This window comes from Hyperoodon ampullatus, assembly GCF_949752795.1.
Source record: "Hyperoodon ampullatus genome assembly, chromosome: 2".
NCBI classification, from domain to species: domain Eukaryota; kingdom Metazoa; phylum Chordata; class Mammalia; order Artiodactyla; family Ziphiidae; genus Hyperoodon; species Hyperoodon ampullatus.
Window position 1 is genome coordinate 152,452,401 of NC_136915.1, and position 17,310 is coordinate 152,469,710.

The following is a 17,310-nucleotide window of genomic DNA, read 5'->3' on the forward strand; positions in this document are numbered from 1 at the left end:
GAGTATAATTGCTTTACAGTGTTGTGTTAGTTTCTGCTGTATAGCAAAGTGAATCAGCTATATGCATACTTATACCCCCATATCCCCTCCCTCTTGCGTCTTCCTCCCACCCTCCTTATCCCACCCCTCTAGGTGGTAGCAAAGCACTGAGCTGATTTCCCTGTGCCGTGCAGCTGCTTCCCACTAGCTAGCTATTTTACATTTGGTAGTGTATATATATCAGTGTTACTCTCTCCGTTTGTCCCAGCTTACCCTTCCCCCTCCCCGTGTCCTCAAGTCCATTCTCTATGTCTGTGTCTTTATTCCTGTCCTGCCCCTAGGTTCATCAGAAGCATTTTTTTTAGATTCCATATATATGTGTTAGCATACGGTATTTGTTCTCTTTCTGACTTAACTTCACTCTGTATGACAGACTCTAGGTCCATCCACCTCACTACAGATCAAGACAGTATGGTACTGGCACAGAAACAGAAATATAGATCAATGGAACAGGATAGAAAGCCCAGAGATAAACCCACACACATATGGTCACCTTATCTTTGATAAAGGAGGCAAGAGTATACAATGGAGAAAAGACAGCCTCTTCAATAAGTGGTGCTGGGAAAACTGGACAGCTACATGTAAAAGAATGAAATTAGAACACTTCCTAACACCATACACAAAAATAAACTCAAAATGGATTAAAGACCTAAATGTAAGGCCAGACACTATCAAACTCTTAGAGGAAAACATAGGCAGAACACTCTATGACATAAATCATATATCTTTTTGAATTATGTTTTTGTTTTTTTTTTGGATGTATTGGAACTGCTGGGTCATATGGTAGTTCTGTTTTTAGTTTTTTGAGAAACCTCTACACTGTTTTCTTCAGTTGCAGCACTAATTTACATTCCCATCAGCAGTGCACAGGGTTCCCTTTTTTCCACATCCTTGCCAACATTTATTATTTGTGGTCTTTTTGATGATAGCCATTCTAACAGGGTGAGGTGATGTCTCATTGTGGTTTTGATTTGCATTTCTCTCGTGATTTATGATGTTAAGCATCTTTTCATGTGCCTGTTGGCCATCTGTATGTCTTTGGAAAAATGTCTATTCAGGTCTTCTGCCCATTTTTTAATTGGGTTGACTGTTTTTTTGATGTTGAGTTGTATGAGCTCTTTATGTATTTTGGATATTAACCCCTTATTGGTCATATCATTTGCAAGTGTTTTCTCCCAGTCAGTAGGTTGTCTTCTCGTTTTGTTGATGGTTTGCTTTGCTATTCAAAAGCTTTTTAGTTTAATTAGGTCCCGTTTGTATATTTTTGCTTTTGTTTCCTTTGCCTTTGGAAATAGATCCAAAAAAATATTGCTATGATTTACGTTAAAGAATGTTCCACCTATGTATTCTTCTAGGAGTTTTATATTTTCCAGTCTAACATTTAAGTCTTTAATCCATTTTGAGTTTATTTTTGTATATGATGTGAGAAAATGTTCTAATTTCATTTCATATAGAAAACATATATCAGATAGATATTGAGCAGTGGAATTGCTGAGTCTTATGGTAAGTTTATGTTTTTAAAAAACTGCCAAACTGTTTTCCAAAGTGACTTCACCATTTTACATTCCCCAGCAATGTATGAAGGCTCTGGTTCTTTTACAGCCTCACCAGCACTTGGTATTGTGTGCTTTAAAAAATATAACTATCTGTATAATGATGTCTCACTGTAGTATTAATTTCAGTTTCGTAACCTCACCAACACTTGGTATTGTGTGATTTTTTCTTTTCTTTAATTTACTTTTGGCTGTGTTGGGTCTTCGTTGATAGGTGCGGGCTTTCTCTAGTTGTAGTGAGCGGGGGCTACTCTTCGTTGTGATGCGTGGGCTCTAGGGCGTGCAGGCTTCAGTAGTTGTGGCACCCAGGCTTAGTTGCTCCGTGGCATGTGGGATCTTCCCAGAGCAGGGATCAAACCCGTGCCCCCTGCATTGGCAGGCAGAGTTACAAATGTAATTTGGATACATGTTCTTTATTAGATACGTGATTTGCAAATATTTTTTCTGAATGTATGGCTTGTCTTTTCATTTTCTTAATGGTGTCATTTGATGTGCAAAAGTTTTTAGTTTTTTTTTTTTTTTTGTGGTACACGGGCCTCTCACTGTTGTGGCCTCTCCCGTTGCGGAGCACAGGCTCCGGACGCGCAGGCTCAGCGGCAATGGCTCACGGGCCTAGCCGCTCCACGGCATGTGGGATCCTCCCAGACCGGGGCACGAACCCGTGTCCCCTGCATTGGCAGGCAGACTCTCAACCACTGCGCCACCAGGGAAGCCCAAAAGTTTTTAGTTTTGATGGAGTATAATTTACCATTTTTTTTCTTTTCTGAATCATGCTTTTGTTGTCATATCTAAGACCTCTTTGATTAACCCAAAGTCAAGAGGATTTTCTCCTACATTCCTTTCTGGAAGTCTGTGATCCATTTTCAGTTAATTTTTGTGTATAGTGTGAAGTAACAGTCTAAATTAACCTTTTGGCACTTGAATATCAAATAGTCCCAGCACTGTTTGTTGAAAAGACTATCCTTTCCCTATTGAAGTATGTTGGCACTGTTGCTGAAAAAGAATTGACTATACATGTAACGCTTTATTTCTGGACTTTTGACATCTTCTGTTGATCTATGTGCCTGTTTTTTACCAGTACGTACTCTCTTGATTACTGTAGCTTTATAATATGTTTTGAAATCAAAAAGTGTAAGTTTTCCCACTTTATTTGTATTTTTCAAAGATGTTATGGCAATTTTGATTCCTTTGAATTTTCATAAAATGTTTTAGTATCAGCTTGTCCATATCAACAGAAAATTCTGATGAAATTTTGATTGGAATTGTATTAAATCTGTAGCTCAGTTTGGGGAGAATTGTTATCTTAACAATATTGTCTTCTAATCTATGAACATGAAATAACTCACCATTTCATTTATTTGTGTTCTTTAATTTGTCTCAGCAATGTTTTGCCATTTTCAGGTATAAATCTGGCACTTCTTTTGTTAAATTTATTACTAAATATTTTATTCTTTTGTTGCTATTATGAATGGAATTGTATTTTTTCATTTAGCATTATACTTTAAAGGTTTATCCATGTTATAGCCAGTATCCATACTTCATTCCTTTTTTTATACTTCTTATAATATTCCTTTGTATGGATCCATGGATATACCAAATTTTGTTTATCCATTCATCAGTTGATGTACATATAGGTTGTCTTCTCCTTTTGACTATTATGAATGATGCTGTTATGAATACTGGCATATAAGTTTTTGTGTGGACATATTTTTTCATTTCTCTTAGGTATATACCTAGGATCGGAATTGATGTGGGAAGATTTTAAATTTCTAATTCAGTTCATTTTCTTGTTGTAGGTCTATTCTAATTTCCTCTTTCTCCTTGAATCAGCTTTTTTTTTTTTTTTTTTTTATTAGTTTCTGCTTTATAACAAAGTGAATCAGTCATACATATACATCTGTTCCCACATCCCCTCCCTCATGCATCTCCCTCCCTCCCACCCTCCCCATCCCACCCCTCCAGGCGGTCACAAAGCACCGAGCTGATCTCCCTGTGCTCTGCGGCTGCTTCCCACTATCTATCTACCTTACGTTTGGTAGTGTATATATGTCCATGCCTCTCTTTCCCTTTGTCACAGCTTACCCTTCCCCTTCCCCATATCCTCAAGTCCATTCTCAAGTAGGTCTGTGTCTTTATTCCCGTTTTACCCCTAGGTTCTTCATGACATTTTTTTTTTTTTTTAAATTCCATATATATGTGTTAGCATATGGTATTTGTCTTTCTCTTTCTGACTTACTTCACTCTGTATGACAGACTCTAGGTCTATCCACCTCATTACAAATAGCTCAGTTTCGTTTCTTTTTATGGCTGAGTAATATTCCATTGTATATATGTGCCACATCTTCTTTATCCATTCATCCGATGATGGACACTTAGGTTGTTTCCAGCTCCGGGCTATTGTGAATAGAGCTGCAATGAACATTTTGGTACATGTCTCTTTTTGAATTATGGTTTTCTCAGGGTATATGCCTAGTAGTGGGATTGCTGGGTCATATGGTAGTTCTATTTTTAGTTTTTTAAGGAACCTCCACACTGTTCTCCATAGTGGCTGTACCAATTCACATTCCCACCAGCAGTGCAAGAGTGTTCCCTTTTCTCCACACCCTCTCCAGCATTTATTGTTTCTAGATTTCTTGATGATGGCCATTCTGACTGGTGTGAGATGATATCTCATTGTAGTTTTGATTTGCATTTCTCTAATGATTAATGATGTTGAGCATTCTTTCATGTGTTTGTTGGCAGTCTGTATATCTTCTTTGGAGAAATGCCTATTTAAGTCTTCTGCCCATTTTTGGATTGGGTTGTTTGTTTTTTTGCTATTGAGCTGCATGAGCTGTTTATAAATTTTGGAGATTAATCCTTTGTCAGTTGCTTCATTTGCAAATATTTTCTCCCATTCTGAGGGTTGTCTTTTGGTCTTGTTTATGGTTTCCTTTGCTGTGCAAAAGCTTTGAAGTTTCATTAGGTCCCATTTGTTTATCTTTGTTTTTATTTCCATTTCTCTAGGAGGTGGGTCCAAAAGGATCTTGCTGTGATTTATGTCATAGAGTGTTCTACCTATGTTTTCCTCTAAGAGTTTGATAGTTTCTGGCCTTACATTTAGGTCTTTAATCCATTTTGAGCTTATTTTTGTGTATGGTGTTAGGGAATGATCTAATCTCATACTTTTACATGTCCCTATCCAGTTTTCCCAGCACCACTTATTGAAGAGGCTGTCCTTTCTCCACTGTACATTCCTGCCTCCTTTATCAAAGATAAGTTGGCCATATGTGCGTGGGTTTATCTCTGGGCTTTCTATCCTGATCCACTGATCTATCTTTCTGTTTTTATGCCAGTACCACACTGTCTTAATTACTGTAGCTTTGTAGTATAGTCTGAAGTCAGGCAGCCTGATTCCTCCAGCTCCGTTTTTCGTTCTCAAGATTGCTTTGGCTATTCGGGGTCTTTTGTTTTTCCAAACAAATTTTGAAATTTTTTGTTCTACTTCTGTGAAAAATGCCAGTGGTAGTTTGATAGGGATTGCATTGAATCTGTAGATTGCTTTGGGTAGTAGAGTCATTTTCACAATATTGATTCTTCCAATCCAGGAGCATGGTATATCTCTCCATCTATTTATATCATCTTTAATTTCTTTCATCAGTGTCTTATAATTTTCTGCATACAGGTCTTTTGTCTCCTTAGGTAGGTTTATTCCTAGATATTTTATTCTTTTTGTTGCAATGGTAAATGGGAGTGTTTTCTTGATTTCATTTTCAGATTTTTCATCATTAGTGTATAGGAATGCCAGAGATTTCTGTGCATTAATTTTGTATCCTGCTACTTTACCAAATTCATTGATTAGCTCTAGTAGTTTTTCGGTAGCATCTTTAGGATTGAATCAGCTTTTTAACTTGTATCTTCCTAGGAGTTTTCATCTAAATTCTATAATTTGTTCATAGTGTTCCTTACAATGTTTTAAATTTCTATAGGTATGGTAGTGATGTCCCCTCTTTCATTCATGATTTTGGTAATTTGTGTCTTATCTATTTTTTCTTGACCTGTCTAGCTAAAAGTTTGATATTTTTGTTGATCTTTTCAAAGGATCAACTTGGTTTCATTGATTTCTTTTCTCTATTTTTCTATTTCATTTCACTGATTTCTGTTCTAAACTCTGTTTCCTTCCTTTCGCATGCTTTGGGTTTACTTTGCTCTTTATCTAATTCTTTAATTCCTTAAATTTGAAGCTTAAGTTATTGACTTGAGATGGTTCTTCTTGTCTAACATAGGCATTTACAGCTATAAATTTTCTTCTTAGCATTGTTTGAGCCTCATCCCATAAATTTTTGTTTTATTTTCACTTTTATTCAGTTCAAAGTATTTTCTGATTACTTTTATGATTTTTCTGTTGACCCATTGGTTATTTGGAAACATGTTCTTTAATTTCCAAATATTTGTGGATTTCTTAAAGTTTCATCTGTTGTTGATTTCTAATTTTGTTTTCTTGTGGTTGTGGTCAGAAAATATACATTGTGGACTTCCCTGGTGGCTCAGTGGTTAAGAATCTGCCTGCCAATGCAAGGGACACGGGTTCGAGCTCTGGTCTGGGAAGATCCCACATGCCACGGAGCAACCAAGCCCGTGCGCCACAACTACTGAGCCTGCGCTCTAGAGCCCGCGAGCTACAACTACTGAGCCCACATGCCACAACTACTGAAGCCCACGTGCCTAGAGCCCGTGCTCCACACCAAGAGAAGCCACCACAATGAGAAGTCTGTGCACCACAACGAAGAGTAGCCCCCACTCACCACAACTAGAGAAAGCCCATGCATAACAGTGAAGACTCAGCACAGCCAAAAATAAATAAATAAATTTATAAAAAGAAAAAAAAAGAAAATATACATTGTATGATTTCATTCCTTTAAAATTTACTGAGACCTGATTTATTTCCTAGCAACATTGAAAGGATCATATATTTTGTTGTCAGGTGGAGTTTTATGTAAATATCTGTTAATTCAAGTTACTTGATAGTGTTGTCTTCTTTATCCTTGCTAATTTTCTGTCTAGTTGTTCTAGTAATTATTGAGATTGAAGTATTGAAGTCTCTAATTATTATCATTGAATTTTCTATTTTTCTTTTCAGTTATGTTAATTTTTACTTTATTTGGGGGCTTTTATGGCATAGAATGGTTATATCTTCCTGATGAATTGATTTTCTCAACCTTATGAAATGCCCCTCTTTCTAGTAATATTTATTGTCTTAAAGTCTGTTTTTTGTGATTTTAATATAGGCACTCTAGGTTTCTTACAGTTGCATGGTACCTTTCTTTTATTCTTTTGCTTTCAGTCTGTTTGTATTATTGAATGTAAAGGGTACTCTTACGTGCACTATATATAGTTTAATCCTGTTTTTTAATTCAGTCTGCAAATTGCTGTTGTTGATTGTGGTATTTAGTCCTTTTATATTTAATTATTGATAAGATTGAATTTTTGTCTTCCATTTTGCTATTTGTTATATGTCTCATATTTTTTGTCCTTTGTTTTTCTACTTTATACCACCTTTTGTATTAAATAGGTATTGTTTATTATACCACTTAAATTCTTTTTTTGTGTGTGTGCTTTTTTAAAAGTTATATTCTTACTGTTTGCTCTAGGGATTAAAATATGCACTTTAGGTTATGACAATTTACTTGAGAAGAATACTAACTTAATTCCAGTAAAATATAGAAAGTTTGCTCCATAGAGCTCTATTTACTCCTTTTTTGTTATATTATCGTATACCTGAAATGTAAACTGAACTATATAGTGTTATGATGTCTTTTCAAGAGTTAAGGGAGGAAAAGAGAAGAACATATACTTATGTAGTCTTTTTATTTACCCTAATGTTTCCTTTTTTTGGTGTTCTTTATGTGTTCAGGTGGATTTGAATTACCACATGTTGTCATTTCCTTTCATCTTGAAGGATTGTAGTTTCTTTTTTTGTGCAAGGCAGGTTTGCTAGCAATAGAGTCTCCCAGTCCTTGTCTGGAAATGTTTTTATTTACTCATCATTTTAAAAGAATAGTTTGCTGGATGTATAGAATTATTGATTGACACTTCTTTTTAACAGTTTGAATTTATCATTCCTCTGTCTTTTGTCCTTTATTTTTATTATTAGTTTTTTTTGCGGTATGCGGGCCTCTCACTGTTGTGGCCTCTCCCATTGTGGAGCACAGGCTCTGGACGTGCAGGCTCAGTGGCCATGGCTCACGGGCCCAGCTGCTCTGCGGCATATGGGATCTTCCCGGACCGGGGCAACCTGCATCGGCAGGCGGACTCTCAACCACTGTGCCACCAGGGAAGCCCCCTTTATTGTTTTTTTATGTGAAGTCAGCTGTTAATTATAGTGTAGTTCCACTGTATAAGTCTTTTACTGTTGCTTCTTTCTGAATTTAGCCTTTGTCTTTCAACAGTGACTAGCTGTTGATCTGTTTCTGTTTATTTTATTTTGGGTTTAATTTATCTTCTTGTGTTTGTAGATGAATATTTTTGTCAAATTTTGGAAGTTTTCTGCCCTCACCTCTTCAAATATTTTTTTTCAGCCCTTTTTCCTCTCTCATGTGTGGTACTCCTATTACATGTAAGTTGGTATGCTTGATATTATCCCACAGCTCTCCCTGGTTCTCTGTTATTATTCAGTTTTTTTCTTATGATGTTCATATTGGATAGTTTCTGTTGATCTTCAAGTTCATTGGTTATTCTTCTTTCTCAAATGTATTGTTGAACTTCTCTAGTGAATTTAAAATTTTGTTACTATACTTTTCAACTCTAGGATTTTCATCTGGTTCTTTTTTTCTTAAAATTGAGATAAATTCACATTACATAAAATGCACCAATTAAGGCATACAGTTCAGTGTTTTTTAGTTGGTTCACAGGGTCATGCAACCATTATTACTATCTAATTTCAGAACATTTTTATCACCCCAAAAGAAATGTTATACCCGTTAGCATTCGCCCCTCCTACCCAACTTGCCCCAACCCCTAGCAAACACTAATTTACTTTCTGTTTTGATGGATTTGCCTATTCTGGACATGAATGGAATCATACAGTATGCGGCCTTTTGCATCTGACTTGTTTCACATAGCTTAATGTTTTCAAGGTTCATCTGTGTTGTAGATGTATCAGTACTTAAGTCCTTTTGATGGCTGAATAATATTCCATTAAGTGGATATGAATATACCACATTCTGTGTATCCATTCATCATCACACTTTACTCTTTCTTTGTATGTCTCATAATTTTGTTGTTGAACACAGAAAAATTTGGATAATATAGCAACTCTGTGTTCTAATTTTTTCCCCTGAGGGTTGTTGCCATTGTTTTATTAGTGTGTTCAGTAACATGTCTGTACTAAATCTGTGTAGTCTGTTTGGTGTACAGTGTGTGACTGCTAATATCTCTGCTCAGCTTAAAATCTTTATTGTATTTTTAAACCTGGCTAGGTGCCTTGTGTAAGCATAGCTTGGGTCAGCCAGTGATTGGCCTTTGCTTGTACACTTTGTTTCATTATATGCTTCTCCCTTACGCTGATGATTCTTTGTGTGTTTTCAAGGTTCAAGCAGTTTTAAAGTTTGCCCTGGCTTTTGTTTTCCTTTGGGATCTCTTGCATTTCTCTGCATGCGCACCCTCTCATGGTTTGCCAGGGATTTGCAGATAGCTTGATCCGTCTCTGGTTTTTCCTGCATGGATAGGTAGAGAACTTATTAAGAACCCTTATGGCCATGTTATTTTCTGGATCTTCCTGCTAAATGTCTGGCTAATGTGCTGGTCCTTTGCTTACTACAACTTCATGCTTGCTGAGCCACTGTTCTTGCCATTTCTTTGGCACTAAGATTGCTACTATTATTGGTAACACTGTTTTTTTTTGAGGGGGTACTTTTTTCTCTGCTTAAGTCTAAATCATGCCAGCCTCTTCTGCAGGTGAATCTACTTGTTTTTAAGGCTTGTCTTCCCTTGTATAATTACCATGGCAACCCAGCTGGGAGGGAATATGGGCAAGAATGTCACAGACCCCCACAGTTCTCACCTGGGCTTCTGTGGTTTTATGAGTAGCCACTTATTCATTTGCTTTATGTTTTTGGTTAATTTCCAGAGCTCTGAAATGTAAAATTGTTTTGGCAGTTTTCTCTAGTTTCATCATTGCCTTTTAGGGGGCATTTGCTGATTTACCACCATATTTGGATGTTCCAGCATATCTGAACTCCTTCCCCCCCCAGACTGACTCTTCATTAATCAAAACCTTTGAGATGCTGTCTAATAAGAGTTTCTTTTTACTGCATACTCAGAAACACTAAAAGGTTAATGTTTTTGAACTAGAGATTTAAAGTAGAATTGTGTCATATTTTCCTACTACTTCCCTTAAGTTCCTCTAGAACAGTTTTTATTATTTTGTTTCATTAAAGATTTATTCTTTATTATCTATTTTGTATAATATTGTTTATTAAATTAGGTAAGTAAAATTTCTATAGGATTATGAGCTAAAACATTTCTTGCATTCTTCAGTATTTTGTTTTTATCTTATGAGCGAATCTTGTATCAGCTAGTAATAACAAATAAAAATTTGAGTGCTTATTACATTGTTCTAAACACTTTACATCTGTGAAATCTTTTAGTCCTAACAACTCTTTGAGTTAGTTATGTAGATATTATTTCCATTTTTATAGGTAGGTAACTTAAAGTCACATACCTGGTAGTGGAAGAGGTAGTTAATAGTTGAAAGGCACTTTCTACTATGTGAGATTATACCTAAAATCAAATTTGCCTATTAAAATTCTCAGGAATACTTTTACATTTTCTTAGGGTTTGGTTTGAATATTGTTTAAAGGATGGCTAAGTCTAGAATAGATACTCTTCTTTTTGGAGAAAAATTCAGTTACAATCTGTGATTTGAATATTTTAATAAAAAATAGAATAATGTGATAAAAATTCTTCTAAAAATAATTGATTTCAAAGTTTCAGTTCACTTAAAACTCAGGGAAGTAAAATTTGTTAATTTGAGAGGGACCATTTCAAATTTCTCTTCCTTAAAGATGAACTGGCAGGGAGACTTGATTAGGTAAAGATAGTTGTTAGGGGCAGGGAAAGGATAGTTGTTGAGTTCTTTGTGCTGACACAGAGAGGAAATAGGGGTCTTGTATTTCTCTTGGGTTTTGTTATCCTGGTAATAGTGTTTGTGGGTATAGAACTGTTGGTGGAAGGTAAAAAGAAATATGTTAAAGAGCAGAAGAGCTATTATTTTAATTAGTTGTAGTTATTTAAGGGTTATAAACCTTTATATATGTGATTGGAGCATTCAGTCCATAAAGCCACAGCACAAAATCACACCACACCACTTGCCTGATAGAGCATTCTCTAGTTGCACACAGAGTAAGAGAAAATAATCTTTTCAGGCCTGAATTTTCAAACTTAAATATAGAAATAAAATGATGGTCACATGGATAAATCAGTTTTATATTTATTAAAAATGTATCTTTAATAAAATATCTTAAATTTATTTAGTCTTATGTACATTGCATTCAAATGATTCTCGAATATAAGGCACTTCTCGGATCACTTGAGGTGCTGTGTTGTATGTTGTAGTTTTTAATTTGGTAAAATTAAATGACTTCCTAATGGAGTCCATCATTTATCATTAATTAGAAAGACTAGTGACTACTAAGGATACTGAGTAATACCCACCACTTTAGCTGGTGGGCTTTTTCTTTTTCTGCATTTTTTCTAATGAGTACTTTTGGTAGATTTAAAATAACATGCTTTTATAAAAAGCCACACATTATTAAAAACATTGTAAAATTCTTGTTGAATTTTTAAATAATAGGCTATGTTTTAGAACAGTTTAGGTTTACAGAAAAATTATGCAGAAAGTATAGAGTTTTCCCATAGATTCCCTTTTCTCCCTCACAGTTTCTCCTATTATTAACATCTTTCCTTGGTGTGGTACATTTGTTACATTTGATGAACCAATATTGATATTCCTACTGATTTTTTAAAAGCAGTTGTAATCTAGTTTAATAGATGAACATTTTTGTAATTCTTGTACATAGATGAGATAACCATTGTTCTCATTACTGATTTTTTAAAATACTCATATCGACAATGAAGCACAGTTACTTTGGTCTTTTTAGGGTGGAATAATCAATGATGGTTCTGAATTGATTGGTCCCGTTGAAGCTTATTCGGATTCCCTCACTGATAGCTTTCCTGAATGTACTACAGAAGGTAAGAGATATAAATTTTTTTTTTCATTTCAGTGGTTTTGATTGTGACAGACTATAAATCATAGTTACATTGCCAAAATTAGGTGGATATAGGAATTTGAGAGTATTTCACTAATTCTAAGATACTTTTTTTCCTTCATGTTTTAACATCACTGATATTGAGTACATAATACTGGGTTGATGATATCTTACATTTAATAGACAGCTTTTTTCTTTCTTAGTGATGTATAAAATAATGATTTGTCCTGTAATTAATGGCTTCTTAGATTTGATGAAATGTGGTATAATGAGTGTTCAGAATTTGTGTTGTCTAGTATAAGAATGCCTTGCTAAAGTTTATTTAGCAGCATCTGACTATCAGACAATTAATTTCAAGACTGGCTTTAAAAGTTTAGTCATGTACCAGAAAGAATAAATCTAAGGCAGTTTTAGTGTTTTTGATATATTTTATAATAACATGAGTCTAAACCAAAGCAATTTTTGTACTTTTAATCACTTTAATTCAAGAATGCTTAATCTCGTTTTATTCCTCTATTAAGCCATCTTTGAATTTTTATGAAGATTTAAAATACATATTTTGGTCTTTGAATTTCCTTAGCTAGTTTTCTTCCAGAAAATATTTTGGAATTAAAAAAGAGAGAGACTTAGGGACAGGGTGGGGAGAGTCTTTAAAAATAGGTAATTAGATTTGTTTGAGATGGCTTAGGTTTGGTTTATATAAAAGAAAAATCATAGACTAGATAATATTTCTTGATCTCTTTCATGAGTAAGAATTTATGGTAGAGGAGAATGGTGTATGACTCTAACATGGGAGGTAGCCATGATCTCATTGTAGTGATGTTTTTGTGGGGATGTATACTGATGTCATACAGTGACAGACACATTGACATAGATCTATTGCAGTAATTCCCATCATGTTTTGGTAGGAACAACAAGTTCCCATCTGTTGTGTGGGCTGATTCACTTAAAATTTATTTTTCTTTTGGTGGTACCACATTGAGAAGTGATTAGCTTTTCTTATTTTTCATGATGGCTCGCATTGACTTAAAAGCACAGTCCATTAACTTACACCTACTGTTCTGTGAAATGTATGGGGGACCTTAGGCCCAGGGGTCTCCCTTGGGTCCTCAGTATCTTTGACTCCATCCTGAATCAGCTAAGGTCATAGAAAAACATCGTTGATAGTAATTTTATTTTATAGTCCATCAGGTTTGTTGGGAAAAAAAAAATCTATTCTCCACGACCTATTTTGATCTGAGATCCTTGCTAGGCTTTGGAAAATCTAATCACTGCTTGAGATCCTAAGGTGACTCTGTTTCTAGAACTAGTTTCCTTGCAGGGTGACTTTTCTGGGATAACCTGATCTGGGTGTTGCCTCAGAGCTACACTCCTACTCCTGAGAAAGAGGGAGAGGGCATTTTCTGCCTGTAAATGTGCTGATTTGGTGATGTCCAAGAGAGGACAAGTAGGAGAGTTAGAAAGATTTGTGGGAGAGTATTCAGTGAGGAGTACAGTTCTTGAAAATTACAGAATGTTTCTTTTCTCTCTCTTTTTTTTTCTTTGCGGTACGTGGGCCTCTCACTGTTGTGGCCTCTCCCGTTGTGGAGCACAGGCTCCGGACGCGCAGGCTCAGCGGCCATGGCTCACGGGCCCAGCCGCTCCATGGCATGTGGGATCTTCCTGGACCGGGGCACGAACCCGTGTCCCCTGCATTGGCAGGCGGATTCTCAACCACTGTGCCACCAGGGAAGCCCTCTCTTTGTTTTTTGATACAGAAATTGAAGGGTATTTGATTTGGGGATGGTTATATTCTTTGATATCCTTGATAAGTCTTTATTACCTAGGTAGGAGTCAACCATGGTGAGAGAAGGGTGTCCCAGAAGCCTGTTTGAGTATAAGGTAATCAGGGATGTGAGTGGTGCAGAGGTCTTTTGCCTTAGTTTAGGAGAGAAGGGGAGGAGCATTATTATTAGGATGACTTTCCTTGGGATGGTGTTGTAAAATGTGGAAGCTGTTCGGAATAAAAAGGTATTGATATTAAAGGAGATATAACCTAAGGTAGATTATAGCTCTAACTTTATAAGCTAGGGTGAGCTTATAATTTATTGTCCAAACTGAGACACTTCTGAGAATTAAAGAAGATGCTACTGTACTTATTGTACTCCAAGACAACAAGCATAAACCAACAAGCTAGGCAAACTGGGTGAATGGGCCACCCTACCTACAGCAGAGGTAGAGTATATTTGTTTCAGGGTTTATCTTTGACGTTTCAAAAAGATGAGTTTTCCTTGGAAGCAGTTATCATTTAGGAATATGCTTTTATGAAGGAAATTGGGGGCAACATTTCTGTTAAAAACACAGAAGAAGACTTAATGGTACCTAAAAGTAATACTGAAATTTTATCCTTTCAGTGCATAGTTTAGTTTTCTAACTATATTACCATCTCTAAAACACACTGTGATCCTTGAAGAATGAAAAACATGGAACTGGAAATGCTGTTAATGTTTATGTTTTTTACCCCCTCCCTTTAAAAGCCTCTATGCCTGGCTAATTAATCCTGCTGAAACATACCTGTTGACAAATACAGCTTGGAGTGTCAGAAAACTTGCAAATTCATTGTTATTTGAGAGGAAAAATGACTTTTAAATATCATGAGATTGTCTGGCATACTAGCCAAGTGGAAGATTTACTTTCATACCAAAAGGTCTGCAAACCACAGAGACAAACAAGGGAGAGGGCCTCTAGTAGGAAAAGAGCGAGGAAAGCTGGCAGCCAGCCAAGCCCCACAGGTATGCAGTGAAATGGAAGGTTGTAGAGGGATTGTGGTGGCACACGCTTGAGATCTGAATTCAGAGCCAAAATATGAGGAGGTGATTTACTCCGTAACAGCTCCTCTGAGTGTAGTATTTTAAACGGTGTTTTGAAGGTGGATTCATTTTTCATACTTGTGATTTAGTTTGCCAGTGGAATGGACCAGAAGGGCAAATCTTAATATATAGTCTGCTGTGCCAAGGTCCTTCAGTTAGAGTGACAGAGAACATATGTAGAGGCTAAGTGATCATCATTTTTATTAGTACCATAAAATGCAATCAACAGGTCTTACTTAATTTACCTTGAAAGAAAGTTTTCTAAGGAAAATGTAAAGAATTAGGTTAGTGGATTTAAAAAAAATTTCATTATTTTATAGTATAGTATGATAGAGGAAACCTCTTTAAGGTTTCATAAAACCAATAATTTGGTGATTAACTGCTAAATGTATTTTATCTGATATGAAATTGAAAATTATAAAATTATTCAGTAGGTTTTTAGATAAAATGTTAATGTTTTATGTTTTTAAAATGAAATGCTGGTTGCTCTTTATCTCCTTTGTTCAGCGAAATTAAACTATATTTTCTCAAAGATGAAAGAAGATTTAATTGATTGTTAACATCTTATTTCCTTTTTAAAATTCCATCTTTTTATTGAATTAAACTTAGCTATAAAGTTACTGTGACATTAGTGGAAACCTGGCCAAAATGGTGCATGGGAATTGAGCTTCTTGGTATGTTTCTCTCATCTGTTGGCCTGTTGGAAGGATGTAGGTTGCTTTACTGCCATGTTGGCCTTGGTATTGGAGCCTTTGATGTTGGTATAAGCTCATCTGGTAAACTGTGTCATTTCCTCTTCCTAGTACATTACTTGACTTCTTTTGCAGTTTTGGGAGGGACATTTTCCAGGTGTATGCAGCGAATAAGAGAAAATAATTAGGTGATCATAACCACAAATACAAATGGAGAGATCCGCTTTTTATATGTAGCATATCTTTAAGAAGAAATATTCTTAAATGTCTCCTGGAGTAGTCAAATTTACCTTTTTTTTTTTTTCTTTTTGCCTGTAAGTTGTGGAGTAAGAGCTCCCTAAGTGCTCATTGTAACAATTGTAGACACAAGAAAGGATCTGTTAAGTGGTCTTGAATTAACTGTTTTTAGAGTAAATGAGATGTATATTTTGAGAATAGCATCTATTGCTAGTCTATGTAAGGGACCTCTTAAAATCACTTTCAGTTCAAGATTTGTGTATTTATTTGGTGGCAGGGTAGTAATTCTTTCTATTATGTAGGTAAGTACAAAGATGACAAAATATAGAAAGCCTAATTAAAAGTAATTTAAATTTAAAGTAGAATTTAGTGCAAATGTCCGCTAGGTGGCACCATGAGAACTGTAAATCTTGTTACTGGGCTAATTCTAGGCCCTCCTGTATTACTTTCTAGTGTGCTTGTTCAGTTTGAAGTTCCTTTTTCTCTTAAGTGCTTATCTACTTAACTGTTATTCACTGTCTATTATTAGTTGAATTTCCTTTGGTGGAAAAGTTTAAAATAAATAGGAAAAAAAAGAATAAGTTATTATTCTCACGATAAGCACAAATGAGAATGTGTCATTGTGGTTATGTGTGCATTATAAAACAAATGACGCAAATTATAAGTATTGACCCTTAACAACTCTAGGGCTATTGAGGATAATGTTGGATATTAAGAGTTTAGCAGTCGGGTGGGGCAAATAAAAAATTCATGATATTAATATGTTGTGGGAATGGGTTTTAGAATAGAAGGAAAATTGGGAATGATATATGTAAATCTCTTATCTTACAATTAAAAACTGGAATTTCAGAGAAATTAAGCCAGGTGCCTAAGGCAGTCACGGCACTCCAGATATTTAATAGCAATCACAGAACTCTATTTTGAAATGAGATTTAATTTTATGTAGGGGAAGGCAGTGAGAATACATATTTGGTATAGAAAGCTCAGTGTAAGTTACATATGTGCTGGTAACAGGTTTGATTTGCAGAGTAGATTATGGAGACTAGCAGCAAAAAGAGTTCATTAGGTAGAAATGGAAGCAAACTCATAGGTCTTTGTTGTTCATGATAAGGTAGGGTTACAACAGTAAAGTAACAATTAGGGTTGTAATTGTGATTGATTTATTGTTTTATGAGTTTACTCTATTTTTTAAGCAAATATGCAGTAGATATTCTGATGTTCTTTTTATAAAATTTCAACGGTGAAGCAAAGACATGTATCGAGGACATTATAAAAATGTGAAACGTCAAAGGAATGGTTCTTTTTAGTAACAATAGCTATTATTGAATGATGATTTGGTAATCAAGTACAGACTTTTTTTTTGTGGGTGTTTTTATTTTTTAAATTTTTATTAATTAATTAATTTATTTTTACATCTTTATTGGAGTATAATTGCTTTACAGTGGTGTGTTAGTTTCTGCTGTATAACAAAGTGAATCAGCTATACATATACATATATCCCCATATCCCCTCCCTCTTGCCTCTCCCTCCCACCCTCCCTATCCCACCCCTCTAGGTGGTCACAGAGCACTGAGCTGATCTCCCTGTGCTAGGCAGCTGCTTCCCACTAGCTATCTATTTTACATTTGGTAGTATATATAAGTCCATGCCACTCTCTTACTTCGTCCCAGTTTACCCTTCCCCCTCCCCG

The 17,310-nt window shown here is 35.5% G+C and overlaps 1 protein-coding gene across 4 annotated transcripts in view; it reads left to right on the forward strand.

The window, feature by feature from the left end:
* The window catches only part of RPS6KC1 (ribosomal protein S6 kinase C1), a gene marked incomplete at both ends in the record, with an annotated part of 199,113 nt that overhangs the window by 48,788 nt on the left and 133,015 nt on the right, over nt 1–17,310 (forward strand). For all 4 annotated transcript variants that reach the window (XM_079724834.1, XM_079724836.1, XM_079724837.1 and 1 more), the window contains one exon: nt 11,732–11,825. In XM_079724834.1, the coding sequence (XP_079580960.1) occupies nt 11,732–11,825 (94 nt within the window). The remainder of the gene's footprint in view (nt 1–11,731; nt 11,826–17,310) is intronic.